This window comes from Mus pahari, chromosome 1 (genome assembly GCF_900095145.1).
Source record: "Mus pahari chromosome 1, PAHARI_EIJ_v1.1, whole genome shotgun sequence".
NCBI lineage: Eukaryota > Metazoa > Chordata > Mammalia > Rodentia > Muridae > Mus > Mus pahari.
In genome coordinates, this window is record NC_034590.1 from 164,822,533 (window position 1) to 164,840,456 (window position 17,924).

The window sequence follows — 17,924 nt, forward strand, 5'->3', positions numbered from 1 at the left end:
TCACTTTGTAGACCAGGCTGGCCTCGAACTCAGAAATCCGCCTGCCTCTGCCTCCCAAGTGCTGGGATTAAAGGCGTGCGCCACCACACCCGGCAAAACCAAACATTCTTGGACTGGCAAAATGGATCAGCAGATTACGATATTTACAGCCACACCTGCTGAACTCAGGTCACACAGTGGAAGAAGACTGACTTCTCCAAGTTGTCCCCTGGCTTCTACAGGTGCTCTGTGGCTTCACCACCCCACCAATAAATAAAAATGTAATTAAAAAAATTAAGTAAACCAGTCAGTGGTGGCACATGCCTTTAATCCCAGCACTTGGGAGGCAGAGGCAGGCAAGGATTTCTGAGTTCGAGGCCAGCCTGGTCTACAGGGTGAGTTCCAGGATAGTCAGGGCTACACAACAAAACCTTGTCTCAAAAAACAAAAACAAATATAAATTTAAAAAATCCATCTTATTAATGACTTTACTTTGTTAATGACTGATAGTTGAACAGTGAAATCATTAAATTTCACTGCTACTAAAAAGCAATGTTGCGAAGTGAAAATTCAAGTTGTATACATTTCAGTAAATTTTATTCCAAATGTTTAAATAATATAAAAGACCACACAAGGAAAAGGTTCTTGCCTCGTCCCAATTTGTAGAGGTGCTCATTATTGATAATTACTTACTTGTATAATTTCCCCAGAGATGTTCTATTTAGTACATTTAGTCATGACACAATTCTCTTGAGAGACTAGCATTTTCTTTCAGGAAATCACTCCTGAGCCGGCAGAGACCTCCCTGTAGAGAGCTGCTCAGTCAGGAGTAGGAACCTTCTTTCTACACACCGTTTCCCACTGCTCATTTGGCTGTGTCTAGCTTTTGCTATTATGAACAATACTAGTCAATTCTCTTGAAAGTACAGCTGTGATTGTGGAAATATTTGGGGAAAAATTCCTAGGAGAGCAACTGCCAAATCAGTTTTCTGTGTTGAAATCCAAAAATATATATTTTTAGATAGTATACAACACAGTGGGTTTGACTATGGCATATTCATACTTGTCTGTCTTCATACTCACCTCCTCACTGCCCTTCCCCGTGCCTTCTGCTTCCTCCTCAACAACCTTGTTGCAATGTTAATAGACAATTCCAGCTCACATGCAGAAACTGCAGCAGTCTGCGCTTCTCCTTGCAGCAGAAAAGGAGGTCTGTGTCTCCCAGCCTCACTGGCTCTGAGAGCACAGAACTTGACCGTCTAGAGGTGTACACACCAGGAGGGGCAGCACACCTCAAGTGATCCCTTCGGCAGAGGAATGATCACATCAGCCTGAAAGGTAGGCGACCCTTTGAGTAGAGTTACAGTGTTACAGACCAGTGATACAATGTTACAGAATAGCGATACAGTGTTACAGAGCAGTGTCACAGAACAGTGATACAGTGTTACAGAAAAGGCACTGAGCCCCAGCTCTGCGGTTCAGCATCCCAGCGACCTTGCACACGTTCTCCAGGCTTCTCTGTCTGCATTAAATGAAAAGGTATGAGAAAACAGAGCCTGAAAGCCAGTAAATTCATTATTCAGCTTACGAAACAAGGCAGAGGCCCAGTGTCACTGCAAGTTTGAGAATGATTGACCCTGGAATAACAAAGTTGCTTCGTTTCTTTAAATGATCCCATTACAATTTAGATACCACCTACTAATCTAGGGCTCTCAGAAGGTGGGTGTGATGGATTGAATCGTAGTGCAGGTGCTGTTTTTATTCCCCAGAGGACGAAACCTCATCAGGCAATGAGCTCTCAGCTCCACACCCATCATCCAGGCAGTGTGAAGGGGTGACAGATAGGATCTGAAAATGGACCAGCCTAGTTGGGACAGCTTCTGAGGGACAGTCTTGCTTCTGTCCCTCAGAAGCTGGGTGGCCTTGAGCAACATGCTCATAGCTGTCTGAGAGACTCAGTTTCCTTGGTTGTAAAACACAGTAATGCCAGCTAGCTCAGGAGGTTACTGGCTAAAGATAAGCAATACAAGTCTCCCGTGAAATGTCCTGCACAACAAAAGCCTCACTGCCAGATCCTTGTGGGTCAAGGAGGGACAGGATGCTCCTGCAGAGAGGAGAAAAGAGCTGTTGCCAGCCCTCCCCTTAGTCAGACTCCCCACTGTGAAGTGAAGTGGGTGACTCAGCCTTTCTCACATGCGCTTGCTGAAGCAAACTCTTAGGGGATGGGAGGGCAGTTTGGATACTAGATAATTCTCTCTCTCTCTCTCTCTCTCTCTCTCTCTCTCTCTCTCTCTCTCTCTCTCTCTGTGTGTGTGTGTGTGTCTGTGTGTGTGTGTGTCTGTGTGTGTTTGTGTGGTGCTACTCCTAGATAAAAATTGAGGAAAAGTAACTGCATCCCCAACTGGTTAATGCATGTAATGTTTGACTTGGAAAATAGACATGGTTGCTCACTGCACTCCAGGCAACATTCTTGGGGATCTCGCTCAGTTAGCTTAAGGTTTCTGCCACAGCGCTAGCCTCCACATCACAAATGACAAATATGAAGCTATAATCATGCAAATAGAATTCCTGGGGGAAAATGCCTGTGGACCATGGCTTTTCTTTTATTATTTATTTATTTTTAAAATAAAAAACCCAGTGAATTCTCAGTCTCCCTTTGTTCAGTATTTTCCCAGGAGGGACACTCAAAATTCACCCCCCACACCTCAGTCTTTTTCCACCCATTCCCATGGAGAGAACTACAGAGAATTTCATGTTACCTAGTCTTTAATAAGAGCACCAGTGTGCCTTCCACCCACTCAGTTTCCTCGGAGTTTTAAAAATACCTTGTTCAAGTTGACTACTATTGAACTGTAGAATCCTATTTGTAAAAACCGGCCCCGATACCTCCTGACTGCAAGAAACACCCCCACCTGGAACTTGGAGCCAGGGCCTCATTATTCCTAATTCCATCACATTTGCTAACCAGCCCTCAGAGAGGATACCTTTCCATCGGTGCATTGCAGTCCAGACAGTAAACAGATGTGCCTCATGACTACAGAGCGGTCTCCAGGGGCTTTTAGATGATTCTCTGGCACGTGTTTCAAGGGAAACATCTGGGAAGCCTTCATTCATTGTCTTCTTTGGGGAGAGTCTCAATGTTAGTTTTAGGTGATTTCCTCCAGGGTTAAGGGAGTGTGTATATGTGCCTGGGTAAGATGGAATATGTGGAAACCACGCTCGAGAAGTTAGTGACAGAACTCAATCTCAGAAAACTGCCCGTGAATCAGACACGGCTCTGCTTGTGAGAGGGGCCAGCAAGTAAGCCACCTTTACTTGAGAGATTTTTGCTTTTGTTTTTTTTTTGTCCCCCCCCCCCAGACAGTCTTTCTCTGTGTCGCCCTGGGTGTTCTGGGGCTCTATAGATTAGGCTGGTCTCCCCTGCCTTTGCCTCTCTAGTGGAGTGCTGGGATTAAAGGCATGTGTCACCGCCGCCACTCGGCCGTTTTGTTTGTCAGACTTAATTGTGTGAACTGTGAATGATGTGATGTTTAAGAATACAAATAATCGTAACTTTAATTGGCAGAGAGAGAGAGAGAGAGAGAGAGAGAGAGAGAGAGAGAGAGAGAGAGAGAGAGAGAGAGAGAGACTCTCTAAGGTAGGGTGGCCGGATAGGCAGTTTCAAGGGGAAATTGACACAAGAGACAGGAGGGACAGAAAGTATCTTTCAGAGAGTTCAAGCAGTTGTCAGGTTTTGAGCCATTTTTAGAATTTTCTGGTGTGTGAAGCAGGCAGGCAGAACTTCAGGCCGTGGGATCAGCTCGCTGCACTCTGGCTTGTAACTCACGAGAGAGGAACTTGGCCGCGGGTGTTCATGTCTGGAACACCAGGGAACAGCACAGTCCGAGGGAGCACGAGGCGGCCACGCCCCGGCTCAGGTGCAGGAGGGTCTGCGGGAGCAGGTGTCCCCGGGCCGCTGTCTCCAGCTGCTCCGCCCTCGGAGCCTCACAGGTGCGTGCGCACAGTTGTCACCCCGGTGCACACAGGTGTCTGGCGCAGGTGGGCTCCGGGCGAATGGCAGAGTCGGTGAACTCTCCTCCTTCTCCTTTAAATTTCCAGGGACGTTGCCAATAAATATGAAAGAAACTTGTGCCTGGTTTTCTTTTGCTCCCGTGGGGTCCCTGTGGGGTCTTTCGGGGAAAATTCAAAGAAATGAATCCACTGCTACCCCGTCCGTCGCCTTTGGGACCCCCGAAGCGACAGCTGGAACTACCAGTGTGGTGAGCTCCGGAGCCTGGATCATCTGAGCCCCGAGATCGCTGTCCCACCCACCTAGGGAAGGATGTGGTGGTGTCGGGTCCTTCCAGAGGCGCTGGCCGGGCTCCAGCCGCAGGAGGATGCCAAGCCCCGGGCGCACTTCGCGCTGGCGATGTCCTCGGGACTCTGTCGGAGCCGGGCAGCCTGTGAGCTACGGAAGAAGCTACAGGACGGCGGAGGGCGGCTACCGGGCGGGCCGGCGTGTCGCCCTCTCACGAGGGTGTCGCACTGAGGAGCGCCTGGCTGGTCACCCCGAGGAGCTCGCGGTGGCGGGTGGAGGCCGCTACTCTGCGTCCCAGCTCACTGCGCCTCGGGTGGGCAGGCACAGTTGTCTCGGTCACCCCGCGCGCAGCAGCTCCTGGGCGTCTCGAGGCTTCCGTGGGCTCGGGGACGCCCCCTGTTCCTGTCCCTGTCCCCCGCCCCCTCCGCAGCTTCTCCAGCAGGAGCGCCGGGAGGTGGAGGAGGCGGCGCCGCGGGGACTGTCTCCTCCCCACTCTTCTCGTCTCCTCCCCGCGCCACCGAGAAGGACAAGGGGACTGGGCACAGGGACCCCGGCCAGTGAGCGCCTGTGCTCCGGGACCGCCCCTCCCGCGCTCTCTTTCGCTGCGAGCCCGGGCCGGTGTCGCCGCGCATGGTCCTGGCAGCAGCCATGAGCCAGGACGCGGATCCCAGCGGTCCGGAGCAACCCGACAGAGATGCCTGTGTTGTGCCCGGTGTTCAGGGGCACTCCGTGCCCCAGGGCCAGCAAGGGATGCAGCCCCTGCCGCCACCGCCACCGCCACCGCCGCAGCCTCAAGCCAGCCTGCCCCAGATCATTCAAAAGTAAGAGGGAGAAGGGAGTGGGGCTGGGGTGAGCCTGGGACACACCCCAGGGGCCCTCTTTTGTGGCTTCCTTTCCATCCTTTGCTAAACTTCGTCCGCCCCGCTTGTGTTTGAAGTGTTGTTGGCGCTCTGAGCAGGGTCGGTGCCATTCTGGCTTGTTGGTGATATTGGGTAGAACGCAGTCAAGTTATTAGTGTGTGGTGGTGGTAGTGGGGGCATAATTTTTGCTTTTTTCTTATGTGTTTTCTCTTCTGAGTGGTACTGGATCTTTTTTAACTTCATAAGCTCGAAGTTGGGGAAAATGGCCCAGAGACTTTTTTTTTTTTTTCATCTTCTGGTCCTTAGAGACCACTGGAATGTATTACGGTGACAATGACGGGTCAAGCGTGAGTGTGAGCGCTTAGTGAAGGGTGTGTGATAACTCGCCATTGAGAACAAAACTACCTTTAGTGGAGTCAACTAGAGACTTAGGGGCAAAGGGAGTTGAGGGCCTGTAAACAACGCGTAAACACTTTGCAACATGGCCCTTGCAAGTTCTCAGCCGCAGAAAAGGTTTTCACTAGATACCATGGTGAACCTCACCGTTCTTCTTTTCATTGGTTTGGTAAGCTGGGGTGGTCAGGGGTCCCAGGAAGCCCCTTATCCCGTCTGGGAAGCGTAAAAGTAAACCGCTGGTGTTTTGCTCCTCCGCTCCTTAAAAAGCGTTGTTTTGACAGTTTGAGGCCTAGAATGTTGGAATGTTCGAAAGTTATTCTGCTTCAGGCTTGGTCAGCCTGTGACAAAGTCCTGAAAAACAGTTTGAGTGTTCCCACAAGTCTAATTGGAACATGTAAGCTCAGGAAAACCCACATGGGAGCTGAAGTTTTTTGTTGGCTATTCTGATGTTGGGGATTCTGTAAACTCACTACGGTGCACTAAGGAAAAAAAAAAAAAGCAAACATGGAAAAGGAAATGGAAGCAAATAGTAGTCAACTCTGAATGGCTTTAAAAAGCAAGTTGTGTAATAGAAAAGAGTGAAAACTCAAATTTGCCATCAATAACGGGGGTGTCGCGTTTCAGGGCAAAATGGTTCCCTATCTGTTGGCTGGTTGACTTCTAAAGTTCTATTTTACGTATAACGCTTTTATCCTTAAACTTTGATATTTTACATAACTTTTAGCTACTTGCAATTTGCAACTTTTTAAAAGTGAAGACGTTCCCTAAGGTGGTCCTTTTTCCTCTCTTTGTAAAGCGTTCCAGCAAATACTAAAGAGGACTGACACTTTATGTAACTCCTAAAGTTTCACTTCGATCTGCGACGTAAATAGAAGTCAACTGATAAAATCTGCTTAAATCTAAAGTTGTCTTACTAAAGCATCCAAATTGATCAGTTATGAATTTAAAACTATTATCTTTCTCTGTGAACCAGTGATGTGTGTACTGAAATCAGCCTGCATGTTATATTTATCAAAACCGCTTTGTTTTTTAGTAATTAGCCTGCATTTCCCCTCAGTTTTAAGTAGAAGAAAACTAGGAACTTCTTATTCCCAGAAAAGAAATCTCCTTCACAAATGACTATCTGAAGCACTGCCAGGTGGGAAAAAAAATTTCAATTTGCAAAAATGGATAATTTAAGATGCATTTTAGTTTCTTCATATAATTAATAATGTAAACTATACATTTATTATCTTATTTGGAAAATTCCATCTCTGACTATGTTATTTTAAGAACACACAGCGGACCCTTTCAAAGATGGCTCCTTCTGCTTATAGGCAAGGATGGAGCCCTGCAGAAGCGTCCATGGCCTGGCGATAGGCCTGTGTTCAAGGACAATGTGTAAGGCGGGTGGATGTACCCATGGGATTTGATGTTCGTGCTCTTATATTTCAGAGCTTTTCTTTATAAGGAAGATTTGGGGTTTGTGTCTCCTTCTGTGCCACAGAAATTCCGCTGGAACCAGGCTCAACACGGCAAAGTGCTTTGCGGGCCCATCTGTAATGCGCTGAAACCTGAGCGGGCTATTTTGAAACTACGTTTGCATAATTTAATCTGAGCGACCATTTTTATGTTGTTAGGAGGCAGTGTTTTCATCAACCATCTTCGAGAAGAGGTAGCGGGTTGCCTGCCTTTGGCCAAAAATGAATCTTCTGGCCCTGGATTTGGAGGCATTTGTGATCTAAAGCTGTGGGGAAAAAAAGTTTTTAAATTGAAATCTATATTAAACCTTCTAAGTGAATCTTCAGTTTTTGCCATTAGTTCAGTGAGGTCAGTAAGTCGTCCCTAAGTTTTACTCTCTTTCAAAATGACGGAGACATCAATCTTTTGGTGGTACGGCATTTAGCGATTATGGGAATCTTTTCACCTTTTAAGGTGTGTTGGCTGATTAGCAATGGTTTTCATTTCGATTGAGGTCAATGACTTTGGTAAAGTCATTGGTGAAGATGGAAACAGGCTTTGTCCTCACGCCTTATGTCTTAGAGCTGTGCTTAACTGATCAAACGCTTGCAATGCCATGATGAATTGTGGGACTTAGTCGGGTGTTTGTTTTACTGCAGCCTGTCTCACCACTTGGGCGGTTGTGTCTCCAGTTCATCTGTAGGGTCCTTCTGTTCAGATCAGGAGTATGCTGTTGGTTTTCATTGTGTTCTTAACACAAGTTGAGAGCCAGCCAAGCCCCTGTGGCTCCCGTCTGTCCCCGACATAAGAAACATCGGCCAGGTTACAATCACATAACTAGGGTCTTGGGAAAGTTTTGTTTTAAATGTGCGTTCTGCAAACTGGCTAAGTGAAGTTGTCCTTGTATCACATAAGGCTCTTTCTAAGCCCTTTGGAAAACAAGAAATATAAAAACGCCTTAAGAAAAGATGAGTTAATAAATCAAAATAATTTGAAGATTAAAAAAAGACATAGACTTATTTTTCATATTTGCAGAAGAAAACATTGGTGTTTGCTGAAAAATGCTCTATAAGGATCTATACTCTTAACTATTGATGCTAGTTTCCAAAATTATTTTGTTTTAATTGTGTGCTTCAACCTTGAATACAATCTTTGATTTATAAGACATTATAAACATTGATGTACCACAGGCATTTAAATTCTAGATTATAAATTTGAAACTATCAGAATAAAGGTACGGTTGCAATAAGGTAGATGTCAATGGACAGATGGGATTACAAGAGCTAACGCTAAGTACAAGGAAAAGAACCAAACACACACACCTTTATGAAGAAAGCCACAAAGATGATTTCTCTAAATTATTTGACTTGCTGTAAGATTTTTTTTATTAATGTGAAGTATCAGGCTGCACATTTAAGTATGGATGAATTTCTTTATTAATGTGACGTATCAGGCTGCACATTTAAGAATGGATGAATTTCTTGCTTCTTCCCAGATTAATTTCACAAGCAAATAAAAAACCAATTGGTTTAGTGATTGATAGCTAGCATCCTGGCATGGGAGTGCAGCTTAAAGACGGGAGCCCAGCCTTGCGTTCTACTTCAGTTTTTGCTTGGTGTCAGTTTGTTCTCTGTGCTCGAAGGCTAAGCACTTAGAATAGAAAATGTTACAAGTAGCCTTTCCACTAGCAGATGATGGAACACACCGCCTCCAGTCAGAGGGCTCTCCATGTAATGGATTAGGGGTTATGTGATATCCATCAACTCGATGGGCATGCTAATGAGTCTATCGACAATTAGGGGGAGGAATGAAGTATTTACCAAAAAGGGACATTACTTCACAGACACATTTGGTACTTTTCTGGAAAGCAGATGGAGTCTCTAACATCTGTGTCAGTTCCTAATATCAATTTGAGCCCATTTTCCAGGGGAATAGGAATATATTTGTAGAAGGAATTTTGGAAATTTTAAACACCATCTTAGACTACACGCAAGACAAGTATTTGGCAGGGAAAACATCTGCAAGGATTAAGTCAGCCTGAGCAGGGGAGAGAGAAACGGGTCCTTGTTAAAGCTCTGAAGTATCTGCTTCTCCAGAAAGCCCCTGAAAGCCATTTTTTTTTTTTTTTTAAATGACATTTTACTCGGAAGCTCCTCTTTCCCTGTAAGTGTTCCCGGATAATATGGATAGCGGTGCAGTTTTGAGTTTTTCTCAAGTTGCCTGAAAGATCAGTATTATGAAATGTAGAACATTGTTCCCTTTAGTCACAGTAAATGACTGCCCACATGGCACACACTGACACACTCAAATGCCTGTGCTGGTGGAGAGGAGAGAACTTGCTTTGGCCCTTTCTTCTATCCACTTCTTCACTTGCTATCACCTTGGAAGTTCATGAAACTAACGATTTAACAGAGGCATCTGTCAACTGGATGTGAACTCAGGCAGGCTGAGATTTTTTTGCCTGCCCTCAAAGTCTGGGGCTGGGGAATTCTTAACCAACATGGCAAAGGACTCCCATTCTTCAGTTCCCTCTCTGTTCTCATTTATTTTTCTTGCGGTTGTAACGTCTTGCTAGCAGTTAAAATGATTTCTTTTTTCCCCTGCCCACGTGGCCAGTCCTCAGGAAAACAATGTAATAGAAATGCACAACTTTGATAAACAGAAATGCAAAGGAAATGTTGGGAATCCACAGGATGTCACCAAGAGATAGAAGTTAAAGTGGGCTGCAGAAACAATGGAGGCTAAAGACAGGAGGAAGCTGAACTAGTGGTGTGGGAATACTGAAGAGAAGTTTCTCACCCTGTGGTGATCTAGTTGGGGATGGCCTAATTGATTTTATTTTGTACATTTTGACATAACGTTTCTACAGATCCATTTTGGGTGTAAGGGTCTGCTGGAAGTGTCGAGAAATTTTGACAAAAGTAAAACGATCTACAATGTAGGATTAGAGAAAATACGGCAATTATCAGTCAGCCGGAAATGGCAAGCAGCCTTTTCTTCCCTGGTTAAGACCAGGAGTGCTCTTGGTGCTCTATCTGCTGCCATGCTTCATGTAGCCTGTCCCCACCTGTTATGGGCAGGGACTTCCTGATTTTAATCATGAAGCACATTTTTTGAATCTGCAATGTACACCGGATTTCCAGCCCTCCTGGTGGGCTCGGAGAAGGCTCAGTGGGTGGTCTTTGCCTCTTATCCAACTGGGATGCTTGACAAGGCTGGCTTGGGGACTGCTATCACCTCCTGTCGTTTGAGGAGGTGGTGGAAGACAAGGCTCCCCTCCCCTCCCCTCCCTTCCCCTCCTCTTTCCTCCCCTCCCCTCTCCTCCCCTCCATGTTTTCTTCTTTCCTCCCCTCCCCTCCATGTTTTCTTCTTTCTGCACTTGATCTTAGCCAAAAGGCCGAGAAGCAATGTGTTTCTTCTTCCTGTGTTTTAGGTACGTTACAGATATCTAATAGGCAAAGCCTTCCTTAAGTTCTATGGTTACTGCTGGGTTTTACAAGAGAGGTCCCCTGATGGTTTACAAGGCCATGTTTTCATCTTGTTGACAGCAGACCTGGAGGGATGGGGCACGTACTGATGCTAAATGTACTTTATGGGTAGGAAGGGGGGCATGAAGCAACTTGGGTGAAGATGTTGTGTTAATAACTCACAGCTCAGTTTGCAGAATAAATCTTACCATGTGTTCAGAAACAGAAGCAGGGGGTCGTGCGTGTGTCTAGGGGGGTCATCACCCGATCATCCGGCTTTCACGCCACTTTTCTCTCCTTTAATGTGGGTGTTTGCCTCCAGTAGGTACCAGGACCCGTTGCCTCTGTCCTTTCTCGGTTACCATGGTTACCACTTTCTCCTATGGCTGACTGAGAAGACTCTACTCCAGGCTACCTAGACAGCGCAAATACTTCTCAGAAGTCGCGACTTCCCTGCAGAATCTTCCCTAACTATGTTTCTGAATTTTATTAGCTCAACCTTTAAAAACGAACAAGGTATTCTGAAACTTAGGCAAACCCCAGATTCACTGTGTAGCCCATGGTGGCCTCAAACTCACTATATAGCCAAGGTTGACCTTGAACTGATGGCCCTCCTGCCTCTCCCTCCTGAGTGCTGAGATTCTAAGTATGTACCACCATACTCCAGCTCATTAGACCCACCTTTAAACCTGACCTCCAGAGTTAGGAATAGAACATGATTATGTGCATGCATGCAGGCGTGCACTCTGTGTGTGTGTGTGTGTGTGCATACACATACACTTGTGTACTTTTTCTTTAAATCTCTTTTTTGGGGGGGAGGGGGTGTTTATTTTTAGTTAACTACTAAGCAGATCAACTTAGGATCAACCTGATACCATCAAATGTAAAATGAGCATCCTCACTCAAATTAATAATTGGGTTCCGACAGAGCATCAGAGAGAGGGGTGGGGGAAACACCGACCTGGGCGTAGGTGACTAGGGCAAGCCAATTAACCTTCCTAATCTGGCCTCCCTGGGGATTGGAAATGATGGATAGTTTCGTCCTGGTATCAGATTCAGCAAGAACTATGGCTGGGTGATTCCCTGACCATTCCTGTAGGGCGCCTTCCTGCCCTCCCAGCCTCACACCGGGCAGAGAGTCTGCTCACTTTGCTTTTAGCTGTGGGCACAGGTACATGTCTGTGAGACAAAGCTGGGGGGAGAGCTTTCCTTAGCATTTGCAAAAATACTTACACCAGTACCATAATTTAAAGTCGGAAGTATGCCAATGTTAGTGGAGATTTAAACTTTAAATTACTTCAGATTGTTAATGACTTAAAGGCATTAAGTTTTGGGGGGAGGGAATCCCATCCTCAATTTAAGAGCCTGGTCCTGTGGTTCTCTTTGAACTGGGGGTATTTCACTCAGGCAGATGGGAATATGTTTGATGATGGTTTTGCTGGCAGAAATGTAAACATGAGAGCAGGGTGAGAGAGAGTGTGGCAGAACCCCAGTGCTCAGTGGGGGATGAGATGTCACCCCGCAGCAGAGAGGGAGGCAGCGCTCAATCTGCTGGAAATGATTTTCTGTCTTGTAGAAATTACAGTTATTCCAAAAGGAGTCCTCAGGTTCCCATGTGACCTCGCCAATCCACAAAGCATCGAAATGCGTCCTGAGCCTCGGAAAGCACACGGGTGCATCAGCCACAGCTGTGTCCTCTGCTAACTGGCAGGGGACAGAGCTGTGTAGAAAGTTTAATGCTTGAAAAGATATGAGAGAGACAGAGACAGAAACAGAGAGAATGTGAGTGTGCAAGTATATGTGTGTGTGTGTGTGTGTACATGCGTGCGCTGGGCAGTGGTGGCACATGCCTTTAATTCCAGCACTTGAGAGGCAGAGGCAGGTGGATTTCTGAGTTCGAGGCCAACCTAGTCTACAGAGTGAGTTCCAGGACAACCAGGGCTACACAGAGAAACCCTGTCTTGAAAAACTAGGAAAAGAGAGAGAGAGAGAGAGAGAGAGAGAGAGTGTTTGTGTGTGTGTGTGTGTTTGTGTGTGTGTGTTGTATGCTTAGGAGCCTACAGATATGGAGCCCTGAGGTCAATGTTAGGCATTTTCTTCATTCTCTCTCTACCTTATTTTTTTTTAACCAAAAATCCCTCGCTCAACCAGGAGCCGATGGTGTCAGCTAGACTAGCCCTCTGACTCTCCTTTTAAGTGCTGTGGTTCCAGATGTGCGCCTCTGCCTCTGTTTTATACAGGAACTGGCAATTGGAACTCAGGTCCCCCTGCTGCAGCGGCAAGCATTTTGCCTGCTCTGCCGTCTCCCCAGCATGCCTTAGCCTTTCTTGAACAGGGCATTATCACCTGGGCATGGTGGCACACACTGTTAATTCCAGAACTTGGGAGGCAGAGGCAGGCAGATCTCTTCAAGTCTGAAACCAGTTTGGTTTACATAGTAAGTGCTAGGACAGCCAGGGCTATGTAGAGAGACCCTGCCTCAACAAACAAACACAAAACAAAAACAAAACAAAAATGAAAAGGGGGATGAGTTGTATGTAAGTTATGTGCATGGGTAGACTGAGCAAAATTATTTATTGTAGTATTGCTGAGAAGAGAAAAAAATTAAAAACTGCCTAAGTAATTTTCATTTGGAAACATAAATTATGTTTTGCATAAATGTCATATATATGTAGTGTAAAAACATTAGGTTGATATTATCTTTCATTTATTAATAAAAGTGAGCTCCATATATTATTAACTAGAGGAGCATGTGGCTACATGCCTTTAATCCCAGCACTTAGGAGGCAGAGGCAGGAGGATTTTTGAGTTTGATGCCAAACTGGTCTAAGTGAGTTCCAGGACAGCCAGAGACCCTGTCTCAGAAACAGTGTTGACAGCCGGAGGGAAAAATCTAAAGTGCCTAGCAAAGATCAGCAGTGGCTCTGTGACACAACTGCAGTTCATGTATTCTGTTGTAATTAGGCAATATATTGTAACACTGTCCCTTTAAAGAAAGCACCAGGGGAGTTAAGTGAATCAGGAGGGCTGAACAGTGAGACAGTGGTCACATCCCGCTAGAATCCTAACTCTGTTTTCAACTGGGATGTTTTTGTCAGTGTGGAAATGGAAAGAGAAATAAAAACCATTTGTGATTTTATTTTCATTTGATGGCTCTGTACAGCAAAAGGTGGGGTCTCTGCAGGTTGCCTCCTATTTGCCTTCCTGCCAAGCAGAATCAGATCTTGCATTTTCTCCTCCTCTTGCATCAAGTTACCTTTTCCAGGTCCTTAATCATGAAACCTAGGTACCCTAATCCCTTTCAAACCAAGGAGCACCCTTTAATACATCAAATACTTATAAATACTTATAAACTGGCATTTAAAGGGGTCTCACGCACCTCACTTCTTCCTTTCATGGGAATGAGAACGCTTGTTATAGTTTCAGCCTCCCCATCAATCCTTCTGCTGCAAATTCATTTTAACAGAGATGTAAATTTGAGTGTGTAATAGTGTATTTTTGCTTTAGGAGGGAACAGCATTTATATTTTTGCATTCTCTTGTATGCTTACCTTATGTCTTCCATACCTCCCAAACTATTGAAATTACTTGCATACTCACATTAGCAAATCTAAGGAAATTAGTGTCATAAAAATATTAAAAAAAATACTACAGTGTGTGTGTGTCTGTGTGGTGTGTGTTTGGTATGTGTCTGGTCTGTAGGTGTGAGTGGTGTGTGTGTGAGTGGTGTGTGTGTGTGTGTGGCTATCTTAGGACCCCTCTCATTTCCATTAGGTTCACAATGCATTTGCTTATGTCAGCAAGCAGACCCATGCTTTCCTATTCTTCTTTTTTAAGATTTATTTATTTATTATATGTAAGTACACTGTAGCTGTCTTCAGACACTCCAGAAGAGGGCGTCAGATCTTGTTACGGATGGTTGTGAGCCACCATGCGGTTGCTGGGATTTGAACTCCGGACCTTTGGAAGAGCAGTCGGGTACTCTTACCTGCTGAGCCATCTCACCAGCCTGCTTTCCTATTCTTGACCAAAAATTTTTCAGGTCATGGAATAGACCGTGACCTGAATATCATTCTGGTCTCATGGACAAAGTCAAGGTGGGCCTTTGGCAAAGATACAAGTGACTTGTATCCTGCTACGTTTGATGCTGTGGTATCATGGTGTCCACCAGGGACTTTTCCTCTTGATTGACAAGTTCCTGTAAGATGATACTATGATCAATATCCTGTTTCCAACACATTTTAATGGTTTTATTATTTTTTTTTAAAAAAAGATTTATTCCTCTCTCTCTTTAGTGTATGTGTGTGTGTGTGTAACTGTGTAGCTTTCTTTGGAAACCAGAAGCCAGTGTTGAATCCCCTGTAGCTGCAGTTTTGTGTGGTTATAAGCATCCATGATATGTGTGCCAGGAACCAAGCTTGGGTCCTCTGCGAGGGCAGCGTGTACTCTTAATATTTGAGCTATTCCTCTAGCACCTGGACTTATGTTCTCATTTGACTAAACTTAAAGGAATTCTGTTGGTGAAATATGTGGAATTAGAAAGATAAGTATTCCTTTAAAATAGATAAGTTCAGAGCTAGTCTAAATCAGCTAACTTTGAAGACACGATTTCAAGATAGCAGACATAAGTGTTGTCTTGAGCCCCTGCATGTTCTAGATCTCGATTCATAGGACTCACTTCCCACAGGAAGCTCCTATTTTATTTCATCTTATTTTTACTGACACTGAGTGATTGGTTTTGTGTGTCTGTACATGCCCGGGGAGACTGGAGGCTAGCTTGCAGGAGTGGATGTTCCTCTCCCACCATGTGGGTTGTCAGGCTTGCCTGCCACCTTGAGTGTCTTTGGTGCCTTTGCCTGCTGAGCTGTCTCACCAGCCAGCCAGGGCAGCTTTGCCATACTCATCCAAGGTGACTATGAAGCCTGTTGGGTGCCCATGAAGGTGACTAATGTCATTTTCATTCGGTCCTGAACTGTTTTGGGCATCTTCCTGCAGGTCCCGCTCTGTGCAGAGGCCTTGGTGCCGCAGGTCCCGCTCTGTGTGGAGGCCTTACTGCTTCCTCTCCTTCCTTTGCTTACTCTCTTCTTCAAATATGGCTCTCACTTTGTAGCCCAGACTTACTTACAACTCATCTTGTAGCCCGGGACCATGGCAATCCTCCTGCCTCACACTTCTCTCTCTTCTGTAAATAACTATATGAAGGTGACTTTAAAATTGGCGGATGACTTGCCCTGCCCCTGGCTGAGTCAGGAGCTGGCTGTGGCTGCCACTCTGTGCTTTTCAGATTTAAGTTACAGTCTATTTTTGCCTGTTCTTGTTTGGAATGTGTATTTTCATACGCAAAATACGAATGGGTGAGGACTTGGTCGTGGCGGGTAATGAGAAGAGTAAGGAGTGGGCCTACTCTGTGTCTACCTCGTTCCAGACTTGACTTGACCACCACAGACCTTGAACCTCAGTGTTCCCCTCTGTAAAAAGGGAACAACAATTAAGCAAACAGACAAACCTTCACAGGGCACTTCTGCAAGCCAGCTCCTTCTCAAAGAACTTGATATGTGTTGAGTCCCACAATAATACTGGGAAATGAGTGTGGATATTCCCCCCCCCCCTTTAACAGATAAGAAACTGAGTCAGAGTTTTATAAGGGAGTACTCAGAGGAAAGCTAAGAAAGTAATATTTAGGCAATAGCTGGTGGGGTGTGGCTTAGAATGGAGAACCTTATACAACTTCAAGTGACCCTGTGATCTCTAGAAAAATACAAAATAAAGAAAAGCTATTACTTATAAAAATTATTAGAAAAACATGGCTGGAATTATTTGTGAGTAGGTCAAATTTTATCTGATACTGTCATTAAGATTAATTTTTTTCCATTTCTTTTTTCTTCTTTTAGCTACAAGTGTGCCTTTTGGTTTAACGTGAAATCTATATCTCGGTCTAAATGCCATTAGCAAATCCAGCGTTGGCATCGGATGCACTGGCTTGCTCTGCTTGCTATGCGTGTCAGGCAAGGCCTGAATTTGATGCTGTGGAGAGTATATAAACACCCATAATCCTCTCAGCATGTGCTAAAATAATAGCAGATAGGATAGTTTGATTTGCAAAACGAGTGTCCTGCCAAGTTCTACCAGGACCACTTTTGAAACAATTCAGAAAACCAGGATTCAGCAATGATCAAAGTGTCTCGCCTCCTATTAATAGCTAACGGAATTCCTGACTTGAAACCTGGCACATGGCTTCGGGTGCCTCCCTGCCAGATGAGCCTCTCCACCAGCCTCAGACACTGTCACAGGTGTTCTTCTGCCTTAAGAGACCACAGGAAGTGAAGACAGATTACACGGAAAGGAAGTCAGGGAAGGGCTGCCCGCTTTGACTTGCAAGAAGGTTTAAGGAAAGGCCACAGCAGCAGCCACCTCCTCTGTGTATCTCAGGCAGTGTTTTAAAGATTCCATGATTTGGAGGTGCAAGGACAACTTGTAAAACTGTACATTAAACCATATGTGAGGCATTTATCAGCACCTGCCAGACCTGATTCTTATAATTTATCCTTCCCTCTTTCATTGATTCCCCCAACCCTTGAAACAATGAGTATCATTTTTTATTGTAGGTTAGTCTTTTCCTAGAATTTTATGTACGTAGAATCGGAGTGTGTTCTTCGACGGTAGACGCTCTTTCACTCATTGTGACTACTTCCGTTGGAATAATTCCTTTGTGTCTGTCTTCTGCTTCTGTCACAAAACACCAGAAGATACGTGCTTTAATGAAGAAGAGCTTTCTTTAGATCTAGACACTGCACGCCAGTGACCTGGAGGCCGTGGTGAGGGCCTTCTTGGCTGCCTAGCTTCCTGGTAGAAGTGGAAGGGAGAGCGGCTGCATGCAGGAGTGCTCTATGGCAGGACGAAGCCTCACTTCACAGCAACTTGTTCTTGAGGGAACCGCCTGGGTTCCAGAAGAACTAAGTACTTTGTGGGGAGTGCCGCCAATGACCTAAGTACCTCCCACTAACTCCCTTCTCTTAAAGGACCCACCACAAAACCGCCACACCATCATCGATGAGCAAGCCTTTAGCACATGAAGCCACAGAGGGTAAACTACACCCAGATCATAGCAGCGGCTGTGATTGACCCTTGAACTGTTTTAAAGTGGCAGCAAGGACATCCATGGTGTTGCCCAACTGTCACCACCATCCTGGACCAGAACATTTGTATCACTTCTGAGGGACACTCGGCACCCATCAGAGCCTGACACATCTGACACAGCCTGAAGGCCTCCTCTGGCCAAGGACAGCTATGGATGTGACCCAGTGCAGAACCATAAACTGCTGTAAGATGTTTATAAGATCATTTTGGATTTGGTTTTTAGACACTCAGTGATGCAGTCCTTGGTGAATGTCACATCACAAGGTCAGAAGGCTGAACCTGTGAGTTAAGGAGTCGGTTCTCAATCTTTGGTCCTGGTATCTGAACATTGCTAGCCTGCTTTTTCCTT

At 45.4% G+C, this 17,924-nt stretch overlaps 1 protein-coding gene across 1 annotated transcript in view; it reads left to right on the forward strand.

Moving 5' to 3' along the window:
• The first annotated feature begins 4,529 nt into the window (after positions 1–4,529).
• Rbm20 (RNA binding motif protein 20) overlaps positions 4,530–17,924 on the forward strand; it is a 190,819-nt gene continuing 177,424 nt past the window's right edge. Inside the window, exon 1 of the mRNA XM_029537299.1 lies at positions 4,530–5,097. Coding sequence (XP_029393159.1) covers positions 4,907–5,097 — 191 coding nt within the window. The 5' untranslated portion in view covers positions 4,530–4,906. The remainder of the gene's footprint in view (positions 5,098–17,924) is intronic.